The sequence below is a fragment of the Colias philodice genome, chromosome 2, assembly GCF_061535455.1.
Source record: "Colias philodice isolate Cphi_HAF_F1 chromosome 2, ilColPhil1 Martin Lab GWU primary, whole genome shotgun sequence".
Taxonomy (NCBI): domain Eukaryota; kingdom Metazoa; phylum Arthropoda; class Insecta; order Lepidoptera; family Pieridae; genus Colias; species Colias philodice.
The window spans coordinates 12,165,396-12,184,166 of NC_143087.1; the positions used below are offsets into that span (position 1 = coordinate 12,165,396).

The 18,771-nt window shown below is 36.5% G+C and overlaps 1 protein-coding gene and 4 non-coding genes across 5 annotated transcripts in view; 2 read left to right on the forward strand and 3 right to left on the reverse strand.

Moving 5' to 3' along the window:
* LOC149490832 (adenylate kinase isoenzyme 5) overlaps positions 1-18,771 on the forward strand; it is a 35,623-nt gene that overhangs the window by 7,872 nt on the left and 8,980 nt on the right. Inside the window, exons 5-8 of the mRNA XM_089709217.1 lie at positions 1,690-1,872; positions 10,266-10,374; positions 14,694-15,031; positions 17,251-17,381. Of these exons, the coding sequence (XP_089565343.1) occupies positions 1,690-1,872; positions 10,266-10,374; positions 14,694-15,031; positions 17,251-17,381 (761 nt within the window). The remainder of the gene's footprint in view (positions 1-1,689; positions 1,873-10,265; positions 10,375-14,693; positions 15,032-17,250; positions 17,382-18,771) is intronic.
* Positions 2,539-2,612, reverse strand: TRNAI-AAU (transfer RNA isoleucine (anticodon AAU)). Its single transcript has one exon. It is a non-coding gene; the product is annotated as a tRNA-Ile (tRNA).
* Positions 6,208-6,281, reverse strand: TRNAI-AAU (transfer RNA isoleucine (anticodon AAU)). The gene has a single exon. It is a non-coding gene; the product is annotated as a tRNA-Ile (tRNA).
* On the reverse strand, positions 10,766-10,839 carry TRNAI-AAU (transfer RNA isoleucine (anticodon AAU)). The gene has a single exon. It is a non-coding gene; the product is annotated as a tRNA-Ile (tRNA).
* On the forward strand, positions 14,114-14,187 carry TRNAI-AAU (transfer RNA isoleucine (anticodon AAU)). Its single transcript has one exon. It is a non-coding gene; the product is annotated as a tRNA-Ile (tRNA).

The window sequence follows — 18,771 nt, forward strand, 5'->3', positions numbered from 1 at the left end:
TTAATTATGTTTTACCAAAGGATAGCGTGGTTCTTAAGGAAAGTATTAGATGTGGTTTTAGTTAATTATTTATTAGGTTTTATACAACGTAGGCGAAGGGCGGGCGGAAAGCTAGACACTACATAGTATAAGAGAAAGTCGCTTTCGCTGTCTGCGTATGCTTCAATCTTTAAAACTACGCAACGGATTATGATGCAGTTTTTTTAATAGATAGACTAGACTATTTCTCGAGAAAGGTTTTAGTATATAATTAATTATCTTTTAGACATCACGAATGAAGCCGCGGGTGAAAAGCTAGTACTAATATAGAGATTACTTTTACAGCTATAGTACGACTAATTGACAGTAAATGACTCCCTTCGGTTAACTGTAATTAAGTCTAGAGGGTTCTATTGTAAGGTGTACAAATTACTTGCATTTTTATAGTGGCCGTAAAAATGTTTACCTTCACCACTATACAAATGGTGGCTCTACTAAGTGGTTGATTCACTCTTTATTTAACTATGACGTTGTTGAATTTATTTTTTATCAATAGTTAGTTAGTTTAATTTTTATTATCATATAGGTTCCTAATTTATTTTATAGAGTTCATAATTGCTTTTAAAGTCTTCACTTTAGGCATTACATATACCATATGTAATTATGATCAATTTCCAAAATTAGGTAATCGACCTACCTCCGAAATTTCTCGAACATATTATCAAAATTGCATCTACGAGTTCTATAAAACCTTCCTAAAAAGGTATGAAAGAATTTTAAATTAAACCATATTACATATCTTCTTATATATAAAAATGAATCGCAAAATGTGTTGGTAAGCGCATAACTCGAGAACGGCTGAACCGATTTCGATAATTCTTTTTTTATTATATTCCTTGAAGTACGAGGATGGTTTTTACGTAGAGAAAACGTAAATATGTACCACGGGCGAAGCCGGGGCGGACCGCTAGTAATATTATAAAAACAATATATTTTCCATTAAATCTCGATTATGGTAATACAAATGGCATGTTATATGGTCATGTTTGATAGCTAATCTTTCGTGTCGTGGTGTAGAACCGTGTGACATTCAGGTAATTTCATACAAATTATACTTTAAATTAAAATATTATATTTCATCGGAATGTTGGTAAATTCCTGGGGTAAATTCGTATTTCTGGTTTAAAAATAGTTTGAACAAGTTAAAATCACGCTTAAAGGTAATCACCATTGTGTAAAATGATGTCTATTTTTGTTTACATAGATAGAGATAGATATTGTGAAAAATTAATTTACGCATGAAATCCTCTAGATTTTCAGGAAAAACGAAATGCCGCCTATTACTGGCCAGCTGTAATTTATTTTACAAAACCACGAGACGTTTGACATATCACCAAAAAAAAACAAAATTCCCGCCAATTAAAAGAACACGGTATTCCAGATTCAAACGATCAGCGGCGTGATCCTCGTCAGTTGGCGGCAGCGTGTCCTCGAGCGGCAGATCGAGTACTGCGCTCGACTCGGCCACGTAGTCCTGCTGATCTTTATAAAAACTGGCCACTTATTTTTATCAACGTTTGACACGTTTACCAAAAAAAAAATTATGAAAACTATAATCGGCGTGTTACTGGCCAGCTGCTTTTTTCAATAAAACGTCACACATAAAAAAAAAACAAAATTCCCGCCAATTAAAAGAACACGGTATTCCAGATTCAAACGATCAGCGGCGTGATCCTCGTCAGTTGGCGGCAGCGTGTCCTCGAGCGGCAGATTGAATATGGCGCTCGACTCGGTCACGTGGTCCTGAGTCTAGCTAGAATGGAGCTGAACAACTTCTATAAGAATGTGATGCCCGTGGCTGATTACTTTGATCAGAGTAATGTGCTGATTGCTGTGAGTATTTTTATAGAGATTAATTATTGTAGAATATAATTATTATTGTTAATGCGAAAGAGATTGTATTTTTTTTTTAAAGGTAGGAAGTACAAGCTGCCACCACTGTAAAACATATCCGCTCAATTTCCTAATTGGTGCTATCTGATGATTACGATACCTCATACCTATATCAAAATGCGTCTTGTGGTTTGGCATGTCAAAGAAATTGATGTAGACCCGCGTTACACCGGCCCCTGGCCTATCCATCGCCCTCTATAATCCGACATGTCTGTAATTACTGAATACCTATTTTTTGACAATTTTCGCATCGATCATGCATAATTGAACAGCGTACAACTTGCACAAAAAAATGTGCCACTTCTAGTGTTCTCTACTAGAAGACACAATGAAGCATGATTCGTACCTACTTCTGAAATAGAACTACCTGCATCTTATCTTATTATGTATTACATTCGTAATTTGTCGTATTATAAGATACTCTTGCGTAAAAACATCCGGTCTATAGGGGGATCTCTAGGCAGCACCTTATAATCCGACAAATTCGGTACTCCGACAAGGCCTTGCAAAACGATTGTTGGTATAACGCGGGTACTGTAGGTACATAGCTACATACATTACTCTTTCAAAATTAACAATTGAACGAAAATTAAAAAAAAATTGACTTGGCCCATGAGGGGATCGAACCCGCGACCTTCGCGTTATTAGCACGACGCTCTAACCAACTGAGCTAATGGGCCGTTGACGCAGTTTGCGAAATTAAAAATAGACAGGTACATAGATAATTTTATCCGATGATATTAAAAGAAAGTCTACAAAACATGAATACTCATTACTGTAATTTTTAAAGTTAGGGCATCGTATTCTCTCATCTAACTTATATTATAAACATTAAAGTTGATGAAGATGTATGTATGTTTGTTGCTCTTTCATGCGAAGACTATTGACCGCATTTTGATGTCACTTGGCAGTGATGTAAATTGAGTATCAGAATAGGACATATTATATTTTAGGCTATAAAAACTTGCTTTTGGCCACAGTTCCTCCGTGGCTTGGGTGGAACAGCGCGGCACAGCTTGTAGGTAATTTATAAAACTGAAGAAATAATATAACCTTAACGTTTTATTTATTTGTCTGTAATTAAACACAAAGATAATTAAAATTCTTTTCAGATATAGGTAATCGCTTTACATTCTATACCTAAAATTTTAATTGATAGAAAATTGTTACAATGACGCAGTCCACAACCAATAATTTAGGTTTAGAGAAGTTAACTTCTTTCAAACAAAGTTAATACGTAATTTGTACCCTAAGCTATTTCATAGTAACCGTTAATATTTAACGACTAAATTATCGGCCCCCGACCGTATCATTATATGTCTTAAAGCAGTATTATTTCCAGCGTGGAAAAATGACAGTTATATAGGTCGTGTAGCGCTGTCACTTTCCCACTCTGGAAATAAAACTGCTATAAGACGATATGGTAACCCGCCTAGTACTTATGTGAATGTTACTGGTGTTCATAACGTAACCTATGAGCAAACTATACGGTTTATAAACGGTTTATATTAGCGCTGTCACTTTCCCACTCTGGAAATAAAACTGCTATAAGACGATATGGTAACCCGCCTAGTACTTATGTGAATGTTACTGGTGTTCATAACGTAACCTATGAGCAAACTATACGGTTTATAAACGGTTTATATAATATTGGGCTTTTGTCCAGACTCCACATGTATTACAAAAATAATATTTTCATTTCATATATTTGCTTGGAAGATAATTAAAAAATAAATTATTAATTTTATTATAAAATTAAAAAACTAAAAACTATAAAACATTTATACCGGACTAGCGGTCCGCCCCGGCTTCGCCCGTGGTACATATTTCGCAATAAAAGGTAGCCTATGTTCTTTATCAGGGTCTAAAGATTATCTGTGCCAAATTTCATCAAAATCGGTTCTGTAGTTTATGCGTGAAAACCATACATACATACATACATACATACATACATTGTAAACTTTTCCTCTTTATAATATTAGTATAGATTCCCTAAACCTAACCCTCCTAAAGCACCGCTTTTTGATCATCTTAAATACCTATAAAATTTCTGAGCATCTAAAATGGTTACGAATGGGGTAATTTTCTGCGGTCAAGTGCACCCTACAAGGAAGGCCGTTCATTGGCACTTAAATAGCCAAGTTCTATGAATGACATGAATTTAGCTGAAATCGCAAAAACGAATCATAAAGTTTACTGTTTAGCTAAGCACTTGCTTGAAAAACCACTTTTATGCAAACTAGAATGTCTCTACGGGTCAATTTTTATCCAAAATTTGACCTAAATAAATTGAGAAATTTCGAAAAGTTAAAAATAACTGACGTAAATAAGCCTTGAAGTTCAGTAGTATACAATTTTTCAGGCTTATCAGTTATCTTATGCTGTTACACATTTATCTACCCGTCATGTGCTATTAAAAACGTATTTATAAAAAGCTATACAAATAGCATTTTAACATTTTTCTACTTAAATGTTAAGACATTTTCGTGTAACAAAATAATTAACAGAACCACATGTTATGTTCCAGTACCTACCATAATATTTTGTTTCAAAATGTGGTAAATACCCCAACTTTTCAAGAGCCCTCCCACCTATTCCTATAAGATCCAAGCTAAAACGCATCTATCATACGAACACTAGATCCAATCAAACGCATCTATCTATGTACCTACAACTATTCCTTTCCAAAACGCAGTCTATTTACCGTCCATCACCCAGCGTCACAGCGGTCAAACAATCGATGGCCATCAATAAACCAAGCTGTTTGCGCGACCCGATATCGATTGGAGCCGAGCAATGTCAATGGTATGGTACTCGTTAATAAATTAACGTGTCATAGAGACGAGGGAATATGAAAAGAAGAATTATGATGAATTTGGCGGTGATTATCTGCACTCCTTTTTGGACCCTTGGTCTTTATGCAATTGGATGTAAATAGGCAGAAAGTAATTCTTCTGATTGAAAGAAATTCAGCTAGTAGTTAACTACGCAGAACAGAGTATTTGAAGAATATGCGTAACATTCATTCACATCCATTTTGAAAAACTCTACTCTTATTGCAACTGTGGCTAAAAGTAATTCTGTTTTGATGTGCCAAATTCACATATTACAATAGTATCTATGCTCTATCCTGGGAAATCCCACTAATTGTACAATAAGTAGGTACAGATCTACCATAACGGAGTGAAGCTAACAGTAGAGAAGATATAATATGCCAAAATAAACCCATACTAACAAGAGCATTCCCCTTTTCTATGACCGATATTGTCCAATGGGAAATTAGTAGGAATCCATTATGGCTTCAAAACATGAGCTAACTAAGCCCGAGTCGGAGTTAATATCCCCTTATTATGGACATATTTGCTTGTAAACACAAGAGCCTACTCTCATCTTAATACTATTATAAAGGCGAAAGTTTATATGGATGTATGGATGTTTGTTACTCTTTCACGTAAAAACTACTGAACCGATTACAATGAAATTTAGCACACATATAGAGGGTAACTTGGATTAACGCATAGGATAGGTTTTATCCCGGAAATCCCACGGGATCGGGAACTATGCGGGTTTAAAACGCGGGCGAAGCCGCGGGCGGAAATCTAGTATTCCAATAAAGTAGCCACACGACACAAGATAAATTAGGCATCGCTGGAAAAAGTGCCAAGAAAATAATAAAGTGTACACAGTAAAAACAAGGTTATCGTTATAATATTCAAGCGCTAACCGGCTAAGTGGACAGTTTAGCAATTACCATCCATTTGCGTCCATAATTGAAAGAGTAAGCTCTTTATTGTTCTTCAGTTTACTGTATGATCCCTTTGAAGGTGTAATGGATGTGGATATTATGAAATGTGAAAAATACTGAGCAGTGGGGTAAAATAATGTGGGTATTTAAAAATGGTTTGAGAATAGGTTATACTTTGAGTCACAGATGGTGTTGTTTTTTTATAATAACATAATCAAATAACAACTTCAAGCGTAGATTGAATTGGTACCTACTAGGGAAGCGCGTACCATCTTAGGCCACATCTTAGCTGTCCATCAGGCGAGATTGTGGTCAAACGCTTCCCTATCTAGAATAATAATAAAAAAAACACCATCATTAAATTATGAGTAGATATCACCAAATTTCTGGCTCTACCTTTAACACTTTTTTGGCATAAAATCAAGTCACTGTCGATTTATAATGTTAAAATGCAAAGAATTATGTACTTACTTATGCTATAGATTAGCATAAGTACATAATTATTTGTTTTAGATATAAAAAATTATTCCTGGCCCATGAGGGGATCGAACCCGCGACCTTCGCGTTATTAGCACGACGCTCTAACCAACTGAGCTAATGGGCCGTTGATGAACAATCTAAAAAATGTAGTTACAACATTATTGTAATATAATATTTACAATTATCAGGGGATTTAATAAAATTTCGATAAAATTAAACCCCTTTATGACCTAAGAGATTATTGCACATTATTCTACATACCTACCGTACTTAACCACTGATTCGATAATCATTGATAAGGGAAAGACAAGCTAAAAACAATTTATGGCACAATAATGGAAAAATATAATTAATTAATTCTATGCCTTATTGCTCTTCCGTCCCATCGGGATATAACAATTAGAAAACAATTATTTATCTACCAAAAAACTAAACCGCGTTCAAATAGTCAGTGCTGCAAAAAAAAAATGGGACCAAACAGAAGGCTTTTCTAATCCCGATTGCAAGGAAGAGATCACTTCTAAGTGAAAAGGCCGCCTAATAAACTAAACCGTGTTTTTGTATAAAATTGTAACATAATTGCCTTTATGTATAGTTATATTAAAGAGTTAAATAAATAAATAAATATTCATCAAAATCGGTTCACCTAGTCGAAAGGTAAGAAACACAAAAATATACCATTGATGAGAGCTTTCTGTTTTTTAAGTCGCTTGAAAACCGAGTGTACTTGTGTTAAAAAAATACCCATAAATAAATTTATTCTAAGGCCTTGACGCATAAGGATATAAATTACTCGGAAGTCCCATTTTTGTAGCACCATGGAATTTATTTTAAAACAGTTTTAAAAGCTAGTTTATACTCCTATTAAAGTGACATTATTTTGCACTTATTGCATGCGAGCCTTTTGTTAGACCTGCCTCTATAATAACAGGTATTATGTGGTCTAGTCGGACAAAATTTAAATTGGGTATTATTTTTTATTTTTGGAAAAGTTCGTTTATTTGCGGGTACCTACATTTATAATGCGAATTGGGAAAATAAAAGAGGCTAGTCTCTGAAATTTTACTAAAATACTTTTTATACATTGAAATTTTTAATTTCTACATTGAATTTTAACAAACTTTCTGACTATGAATTACATTGAATTGTTACAAAAGTTACAGACTGAATTTTTTTATATTTTTTATATTTAGCGGGTCCACACAGAGCGAGCAGCCTCGCAAAGTATTTCCGCTCTATGTGGATCCGCCTTTTGGAAAATCTTGCAACTAAATTGTTGAGTAATAAAAAAATACGTAATAATATTTAATATTATGAATTTGAAAAAAAATAAAGTGATATTTCGTCTTACTTTACCTTAGATACTATTCAATCGTCATAAATGAAGTAAAACTTCCAAATTCAATACAAAAAAATATTTCAATTAAAACGAAGTATACTTCATAAAACTAAACGAGCATTCACAGAAAACACCAGAAGTTTCGATTAAACAAGCAATTAGTTTGGAAACAATATCGTACTGCCAAACATTAAATATTAGCGAGTGGGCGTCACTCTTACCAAGAATATGAATTTTTTGTTAGCACTGGGTCATCATTTTATATGTATTGATTTTTATGGAGCAAACGGACAGGTGCGTCACATTTAATATGCGGTAGGTATTCGACTTTTTTGTCTATGTGTTGCAAATATATCGGGACAATTATTATAAACTAGCGGTCCGCCCCGGCTTCGCCCGTGGTACATATTTACGTTTTCTCTACATAAAAACCATCCTCGTACTTCAAGGAATATAATAAAAAAAGAATTATCGAAATCGGTTCAGCCGTTCTCGAGTTATGCGCTTACCAACACATTTTGCGATTCATTTTTATATATAAGACTAGCGGTCCGCCCCGGCTTCGCCCGTGGTACATAATATTTACGTTTTCTCTACATAAGAACCATCCTCGTACTTCAAGGAATATAATAAAAAAAGAATTATCGAAATCGGTTCAGCCGTTCTCGAGTTATGCGCTTACCAACACATTTTGCGATTCATTTTTATATATAAGACTAGCGACCCGCCCCGGCTTCGCACGGGTGCAATGCTGATACTAAATACACTACAGAAAAACTGTGAACGTTGTATAAACATAGCGGCCCGCTCCGACTTCGTATAGATAGCCTGGCGGCCGGCCGGTACCGCCGCAAACGCTACGTCCCGCAATTTTTAAATCTGTAATATCTTCGAAAATATTCACTTAAATCATACGGTGTAAAGGGCCATATAGATCTATATTAAACGAACAATGTATTCAAGGTATTTAATTGGTTAAGGATTAATGCTGTATTGGTTAAAATCGCATCGAAAATTAGCCATTATTTTTCGTAAAAAGTAAATGACAAAAAAATGTTATTGTGGGTTATCCATAAGAGATAGACATATACCATCGCGGACTTTTCTATAGACCTTTTCAATGTGTATAATACTTAGTACATTATTTTGATAAAACTCGTAGGGTTCAGCCTGCGTTTGCAATGTAAGCGGAAAAAATGTAATTTTTTACGACATCACTTTAGAAACCTCAAAAATAACAGTACTTCTCCACTATTTAATGGATGTTATTATACATATAAACCTTCCTCTTGAATCACTCTATCTATTAAAAAAAACCGCATCAAAATCCGTTGCGTAGTTTCAAAGATTTAAGCGTACAAAGGGACATAGGGACATAAGGACATAGGGACATAGGGACAGGGAAATCGACTTTGTTTTATACTATGTAGTGAAGAAGACAAGAAGATTAAGTTTTTTTTTAATAAGCGTATTAAAAATATCGATGACATTTGACATCTAACCCACACTTGGCCAGCGATTTTAGCCAAGGATAAAAGGTAAAAAGCCTCCAATGAAGGAGACCTGTTTCCCTGCTGTGGCCTGTGGGAACAAATAAGGGCTGTTGTTGATGATAAAAACGGAAGGTGTATTATGAAATTATAAGTCCTAAATGATTTGAAGTATATTTAAAACTTCAGTTACAAACTACGTGTAACATATAATTGGAATATAGGTACTAGGTACTAATTACAAAGCACATAAAAAGCAAACGAAATTTTGTAATCACTTTCAAATTGTACAAATTAAAATAATCTCATGCTATTGCTTTCTTTGTTAGGAGATGTAAAACTCATATAGATATTTTTATTTTAAGATCGGATTATGCGTGATTTGTACGGTGCGGTACGATGTCGTGTTAGGGCTGCCAACATTGTAATTTTCATTAGTGAAAATATAGTAACTATGATATGAACATTGTCCCTGACCACGCGTGACGCTTTTACAAGATTCATTAGTCAATAACTTTCCAATATGTAGTTAGCAATCAATGCAATCTTAAACATCATAACTTTTTTCCACTATGAAAATTGTGTTATTCTGAGAATAGTATGGATATTATTCAAATTAGAAGTGCATCAGTTTAAATTCTATTTCAATCTAGTTAAGAAATGTAGAAAAATTTGTGTGTTTAAATTAACAAATTTCAATGAACATGTAACTAATTTTTCATACATTTTTTTCTTTGGATTTTATGAAATAAGTCTCAAGACAAGTTTTGATAACCCTAGTGGTGACCCACATATCCCGGTGAGAATGCCAATAATAACAATAACTAATTTTGAAATCAGTGTATAATACAAATGATAACAAAAATATAAAACTATTTAAATGATGAATATGCTAAATTAGGCATTTGAGAAAGAGTCTGCTATGCTTCAAGTTTAAACCAGCATGTTCAGATTAGGATGATAACTAATTAGAATGAAAGTACCTACATATTTCGAAGTTTTCTGAATGAAAAAGTTGCAAAATGAAATATAATGCTATATTTTAAGGAGTGAAATACGAGATGAAACTGCGATTATAATAAAATAAACTGTTTATTTGATATAGCTTATCAGGACCGGACTGTATACATGTTAGCAGAACTTTGCTGGCAAACAGTTCATTATAAACTGTGTAATGTGTATGTTATTTTTACTATGGAAACATAAGGGTTGCCTCCACAGAAAACTTCAATACACTTAACTCAATGTTAGCATTTCTTTATTATTTCTTTATACTCAGGTAAATGGTGAGCGTAACCCAGAGGAGGTCTACCGGGACTTCCGAGCTGCTGTACTCCAAATACTATCTGTTGTTGAGGATGATGACATGAACGGAGTTGGTAATGGAGGTAGGTGTTCTATGAGCTAGACAGTTATTGATGCGATTGTTAGGGATAGTCTAGCAGGCATAAAATGATTCTATACGTTTACAACAATTATAATATGTATACTTTTGCTCTTATCACAAGAGCATAGCTTTACAAATAATGTTTTTTAGGGGGATATGAAGAGTGGTAACTGAAGGTAGGTACCCGATGTACTAACAAGGTATAGTTAAGTTTTTTTTGATAGGGTTTTTGAAACTTGCAATGTGTTCACTGTCGTCCTGACCTTATGATATAGGTACTTCGCAGAATTGCTAATTTTCATTTCTTTTTCAAATTGTAAGAGATAATAGAAAGTAGCCGACACATAAAACAAATACAGAATTTGAAATTATTTGTATTAAAAAAAAATATTTGGCCCATGAGGGGATCGAACCCGCGACCTTCGCGTTATTAGCACGACGCTCTAACCAACTGAGCTAATGGGCCGTTGTGCGGGTAGCTGAAAATAAGTAAAAAGTATTTCAAGTAGAGCTAGAATAAAAATCTTCCATTATTTATAACTTTTAATATTGGTAATATGAAATATAGTGTAATCACGATTGATAAAGGTCATAATACAATTATCTCACTTGTCACTCAAAAATTACTTGATATTTTTTTTATTTATACTATCGGCACACCCCGGACACTCCATACAAAATGATCGTTTTGACAGTCACACTGTAGAGACTGCAAATGTGTGTGTTAACGCTTTATGGTTGGCACATTTGTGACTAGCGTAAAAAAAATCGCGTTTTTCTGATGAAATACATCCGTAAACAGCACAATATCTTAAAGGTAGCATTCGGATCTGGGCGGCCGCGACCCGGCAGCCGCTGCCCCGCAGCCGCGACCGTGGTCGCGCCACACCGCTTCGTAGGGAATTGTATGCGATAGTTACCGACGCAAGCGACCGAGCCGCGCGGCCGAGGGGCGCGACCTGCTCGCGATTTTGGCAGCGCCGCCGAGCCGCTCCGGGAGCAGTACGGTCGCGCTGCTGGCGACGTTTACCGATGAAAACGACGAGTTTTTAGTTGAATTAATTGCTAAAAATCCACCACTTTACGATCCTCGACTCAAAACCTATAAGGATAATATTATGATAAAATAAATCGATTTTATTCCTCTTTGATGATAGTAAGACCAACATTATTTGATCGTCCTCTTCTTCGTCCTCAGTCTCTTCACGAGTTCTCGCTTTCGTATATTTGACTATTATTTTGACCGAGTGCTGTTTGACTACTGCGCGTGGCAGTCGCTGCCCGGGTCGCGGACGCTGTTATCCGTAAGCGTATCTCGTGAAGAGACTGATAGAGGACGAAGAAGAGGACGACCAAATAATGTTGGTCTTACTATCATCAAAGAGGAATAAAATCGATTCATTATATCATAACATTATCCTTATAGGTTTTGAGTCAAGGATCGTAAAGTGGTGGATTTTTAGCAATTAATTCAACTAAAAACTCGTCGTTTTCATCGGTAAACGTCGCCAGCAGCGCGACCGTACTGCTCCCGGAGCGGCTCGGCGGCGCTGCCAAAGTCGCGAGCAAGCCACGCCCCTTGGCCGCGCGGCTCGGTCGCTTGCGTCGGACACTATCGCATACAATTCCCTACGAAGCGGTGCCTCGCGACCACGGTCGCGGCTGCGGGGCAGCGGCTGCCGGGTCGCAACTGCACAGATCCGAATGCTACCTTAACCATTTTCTACGAAAAACGATAATCACAAATCCAAAATAATAAAATTACTTTAAGTCAATTTGATTAATGTTGTCAATCTTCGTTGCGTATCGTCCTTGCAGAAAAATATGGCCCATTTTATGTCTGATCGCGCGGGGGTGAGGTAAGTTTAATTTTGGCGGGAGGTGGAGAGTGTCCGTTCTGTAGCGTTTAGCTACTATTATGTATTCTGTGCTATCGGTTACATTTTTCTCCTGTCTGGCTGTTGGTATACTGTATTGGCCCCTGCTGTCAATCGTTAATATTTAATAGTGTCTTGTTAAACCGCCTACTCACCTACCTGCAGCAGAGGCAATTTTGAAATTGGACCCTTAATAGGCTCCTTAATTGTGATGTGTATACTGTATACCTGTTAAATTGGCTTTACTGTATACCTGTTAAAAACAGGTAACATTTGACATCTATCAATTTTATCTTCGAAGAGAGGTAACCTGCTTAAAAACATCCATTAAAGTGAATTAATCGATACGGACTTGAAACATTTATCAATCGAACTTGCAACACATGTCAATGTTAAAATTCACTAGGCGAATCCCTGTCCCAGTAATATACTTCATTTCGTGAATTTAAGGAGCAAAATAAAACAAAAACATATGGCTATTAAAATGGCTCTACTATAGAATTACATACATAAACCCTAAATGCTTTAAGCCGGGTATCCACTTAGGTTCGCCATGGATCGCGAAGAATGTGTGCTCCGCGAACGTGAACGTGTACAGTGTACACACTTAGGCTGCAACATCAGTGCTCCTGTCGGAGCGCTAAATTCCGCGCTCCGGTCTCCAGTAGACACACGACAGACGGTCGGTGCAAACATGCCGCCTCCAGAATTAGTAGGAAGTGCAGCTTATATTTTGATACATTATATTGTGATGGAATACAAACGACCTCCTCGATTTTGGCAAGCTAATATGTATAAGGGAAGAAGAAATAATGAAATAATGCATATATTCATCATTTCATCGGACCACTCCATGTTCGCGAACTTAACAAACACACGCTCGCGTCCACGAACAAACTGCGCTCCCCTTTGAGTTCGCGCAAAAAACCGCTTCCGGAGCGCTCCGCCGTGCTCCGATCGTGCTCCAGTCGCGCTCCGCGATCACGACGTATCCATTATGTTTGGTTTGCGGAGCGGGCGCGTTCGCAAACCACGGCGAACCTAAGTGGATACCCGGCTTTACAAATCAATCGATCAGTATTACCAAGGTGATGCCTATATTATGTTTAAGTACCGCGTACTTGATGATGTCATAATTATACGTCACTGTTACAAGTAAAGGTTACTTTTATTGCAACTCTTTTTTGGCACGAATAATGCTGTGAATATTCGATATTGATAAGCCGCTCGGTCTTGGTTTCTAGCTTTATTGGACTACTAGCTGTTGCCCGCAGCTTCACCTGCGTGGAAAAGATAAATTTTTCGTGGTACAAACTTTCATCCAGTATTTTATGACCTTGGGGGTAGAATTGATGAAAATCCTTTATTAGCGGATGCTTACGTCTTAACATCTATCTGCATGGCAAATTTCAGCCCGATCCGTCCGAATTTTGGCCTGTGCGTTAATAGTCAGTCAGTCACCATTGAGTTATATATCACTACATAGTATAAAACAAAGTCGCTTTCTCTGTCCCTATGTCCCTTTGTATGCTTAAATCTTTAAAACTTCGCAACGGATTTTGATGCGGTTTTTTTTAATAGATAGAGTGATTAAAGATTAAGGTTTTAGTATATAATCTATTAGGTTTTAGACAAAGCGGGCGAAGCCGCGGGCGGAAACCTAGTATATTTATAAAGTAGATGTAGAATAGGACAGTCACATACACTGCACGTTTTAAAAGTAAATTTATTTTGAAACTCATAATATTTCAGGCTTGTATTCACGATAAGTCCACTATATTGCCTCTAAGTCTTCTAGGATTATTAACAGGATAAAAACTGTTTAAAGAAAGTAATATGATGTTTTTCAGCTACCCACACAACGGCCCATTAGCTCAGTTGGTTAGAGCGTCGTGCTAATAACGCGAAGGTCGCGGGTTCGATCCCCTCATGGGCCAAGAAATATTTTTTTACTTCATTCACATTTAATAAATGCTAAATTAGCATCTACCTTTAACCTACTAGAACAAAGCAGTGAATAAATATAAAATTAAAATCAGTGATACATTTTTGCCCTCGATTTTTAATTTTACCTGTAGGCTGTAACACTGATTTGCAATGCCGCAATGGAGAAGTAGTGACAATAAAATTGAAAAGTATTATAATTTTACAGCTGTGCTCCGCGGTTTTACCCGCAGTGCGCCGCTCTTGTTGGTGTGTGTGTGCTTAGTGAGATGATATAATATAGGCATATAGCCTTCCTCGATAAATGGGCTATCTAACACCGAAATAATTTTTCAAATCGGACCAGTAGTTCCCGAGATTAGCGCGTTCAAACAAACAAACTCTACAGCTTTATAATACATATCGTATAGATAACATAGAGAATAGAGGTGTTAAAAAATAGATTATGTAAGGGCGAACATCCCTTTTTTATATAGCATAAATAATGTATTTCTTATAGGCATACCAGGTGAAATAGTTGGTGTAGAACCAGCGCCAACAAGACATAGACCAGACTCCTTAAACGCACACGATCTAGATGACGATATGCCAGCGACCATCGTGCCAAGACCTGCGCAAATGCCAAATGGACAAGCCCTGCTAAATGGCCAAACCATGCCAAGTGGCCAAGCTATTCTTAATAGCCAAACCATGCTAAATGGTCAAGCCATGCCTAATAGCCAAGTCATGCCAAGTGGCCAAGTGATGGCAGACCATGGAGTACGTGAACAAGACATGCCGACCATGCCCATGCCGAAAGTCATGCCAGTGAATGGAGTAAATCATGCTAATCCTAAGGTAAGTTTTTTTTTATTATATGTTTTTCTCTCTAGTAGTACTGAATTGAAAAAAAACTATTGAATCGAAATTGATGAAACTTTTTGCTTTATGAAATATAAGAACAATATTTTTTTAAGAATTTTATCTAAATTCATATAAGAAAAGCCGCTTGCATTTGACTTGCTTCAATTTTATCAATTTGATAACCAAAGTAGAGTTTATGGCATGACATTAGACGAACCTTCAATGTTGGTGTTTATTTAATTCGTAGATAAAAACATGAAAGTAGAAATCAATATTTGCCGGTCAATCTCGTTGCGTGACTGCTGTTATGAAAGTGATTTCTATTTATTAATATTATACATCATATACATTAATCTATTATACTAATATGAGGGTATTTGGATCATGGCCTGTCTATAGAATGACGCGTTCTAATTCTAGTAGGTAAAATGCGAAGATATGAGTGGTTTTAATAACTTGAAGGATGTTAATCTGATTGAAAAGGTCGATAAATATTTGTCAATGTACTAATACAGGGTAAACCACGATGGCACTTCATACATATAATAGGAGTAATTGCAGGATTATAGGTACACCAAGCATATTTCCTACGAACAACATTCCCGTTATAAGAGATTCACAATAATAATAGTTAAAAAAAAACTAAAAAAACACGCTTTTTATAGAAAACCGAACTAAAAAATAGAAATTTTTTATCAAATTAGTGTATTGTCATCGATCCTCAATAAATCTACAAAGTTTGAACGAAATCTGGCCGTTTTAAAGTGGGTCAAAATCGCGCCCAAAGAAGTCGGTTACAAACATACAGGTGAAGCTAATATAAAGCGTGTAATAATAATAAGGGTATGACGTGAACGTAAATGAAACATCATTTAAAGATAACACTAGTGGCTGATATAGGCCAGTTGACTAAAAATTCTAATGGTCTGATTGGCTCTTATGTTTTGTTTTAATGTTTTCCTCTTCTCAAAGAAAATTTCTGTCTAGCAGTCTATATTAATGATTTAACAACACTTCAAAAATATCTTCACTAGAAATGATATCAAAATTGGAAAGCTTTCTATTTTTATTCAACTTAGGCAGAATACTCTAAAATAGCTTCAACATTACCATACAAAAGGATTCCTGCAATTCATCCAAAGCGACACGATTTAATTCAAGACACTAGAAAGGTATAAAAATACGCAAAAGGTTTATAAAAGAACACAAAGTAAATTATAATGAGTAGGCGAAATATTTGTTCATATATGATAATAGGGCTTTATTTACCCCTTTATGTTATGTAGTTTGATTGATCATCTTTACCCTGCTTGACTAAATTAACAGTTCAAGGGCGTTTACTATCAGATTTCATGGAATATCTAGTGAAATTCTTATTTACTTTTACAAAATTATTCAGGCGGATACTAACCCTTATATTTAATTAAATGCTTCAATACTTCTAAAAAATATTCCATTGATATTATTTAAGAAGGAAAATTCTTATATCCTGCCTGGTGAAATAAAGACTAGTTTTCTTTTGGGTTCAACAGTTTCTATTCCAACGATAATAAATACATGGACAGTGATTTTAAAAGATATATCAACAAAGTTTCTGGTACAAGAATATTATTATAACTTTAACGTCACGATATTTTTCCGTAGCTATAGATAGCGCCTAATAGAAGTGTGGACAAAGTATACACAAATAGAAAATAACGATTTGTTTATCAAACACTCATCTTTAACATTGGTTAAATCCAAGCGTTAAAATTCAAATTCATTCGTACTTTTGAGTGGACTTTAAGAAAAAAGAATGTCTTCTGATAGTCACATTGAAAAATGTAGAGGTCCCAGTGTAGAGTCAGCAGAAAAAAGCAAACGTTTTAAAAATAAGACACCTTAAATTCTCATAATGCTTTTTATCAATTCTTTTTACTTTAGAGAATAGGAAACTCACCAAATTAATAAAAGATGAAACGCAGGATTTCTCCAATAAGACAATTTGAGAATTTTTTAAAGAATAGAAAACATCGAGAGACTGGTTCAGAATCCGCGTCTTTTCACCTAAACATTAATTTTCTTTAAAAAATTCTCATTTAAAATGCATTTGAATGTAATAAAACAAAATATCAAATAAGAAAATCGTCTCGATTTTCCAAAAGAAATAAACGTTTGAAATCTATCCCGATTTATATAAATTATAATATATTGTTATTTGTATAATTTTCCAGGCAGAGGTAATAAGAGTGCGTGGTACAGCAACCAAGGTGCCGACAGTATGGGTGGTGGGAGGACCCGGTAGTAACAAAGCTGTGCTCTGTGAAAGGGCTGTGAGTCAAAGGGAGGGGTGGATGCATTTTAGGTTAGTAAAATTTTTTGTTTTTTTTTTTTTTTTTTTTTTATGTGAAGAGCAGGCAAACGAGCAGACGAGTCATCTGATGGTAAATGATCATCGTCGCCCACTTGCACCCACAATACCAGGGGTATGGCGAGTGTGTTGCCGGCCTTTAAGGTAGGTGTACGCTCTTTTCTTAAAGGTCCCCAAATCGTAACTCATTGGAAACACTGCCCGCGGGAGCTGATTCCAAATTTCGGTAGCACGAGGCAAAAAACTTCTTCTAAAGCGAACAGTTGTTGATCGCCAGCTGTCCAGATGGTATGGGTGGAATTTCAGCTTATGACGTGCCGTACGATGGTGGAATTCAGCAGCAGGCAGTGCACCAAACAGTTCTTCAGAGCACTCCCCATGATAAATGCGGTAGAAGACGCATAAGGAAGCGACTTCTCTACGCAATGCCAAAGAATCAAGCCGATCGGTTAGACTTGGCTCGCCAACGAGTCGCACAGCTCTCCGTTGAATTCGGTCAAATGGAAGGAGATACTGTTGAGGTGCACCGGCCCAGAGATGGGAGCAGTATTCCATATGCGGCCTGACTTGCGCCTTATAAAGGTTAAGGCGATGGCTCGGAGTGAAATACTGCCCCACACCTAGTTTCTGCGAAGCTAACTTAGCTTTACCTTCCAGATGACAAGAGAACTGCACATCACTCGAGATTTCGAGTCCAAGAATTCCGATACTGGCTGTGGCTTTTAGAGGAGTACTTTGAAAAACGGGAGTCGCGATAAAGGGATTCTTCTTAGCGGTAAATGCGCAGACTTGTGTCTTATTGGGGTTAAATTGGACCAGGTTAATTCGACCCCAATTCGAGACTTCATCTAAGGAAGTTTCGATTACGGACACAAGATCGTTCCGGCACTCAATGACGCGATCCCGAGAAATATTGCTGCAGCCGGCATAAACTGCATCACACGTACTGTCGTCTGCATAGCAATGAATGCTGCTAACGCGCAGCAAATCATTGATATGCAGAAGAAACAGTGTGGGAGACAGAACGCAGCCCTGAGGTACACCAGCATTCACGAGCTTAGGTTCGGAGCATGAACCGTCGACCACGACTGTCATACTACGCTCAGTGAGAAAACTGGTGACCCATCGGCAAAATTTCTCGGGAAGCCCATAGGAAGAAAGCTTCGAAAGAAGCGCTTTGTGCCAGACCCGATCAAAGGCTTTCGCTATGTCCAAGCTGACCGCCAACGCTTCACCCTTGCTCTCAATCGCCTCCGCCCAACGATGTGTTAAATATACTAGAAGATCACCAGCCGATCGTCCGTGACGGAATCCATACTGACGGTCACAGATCAGCTGGTGCTCCTCCAGATACTTGAGCAACTGGCGATTGATAATGGATTCC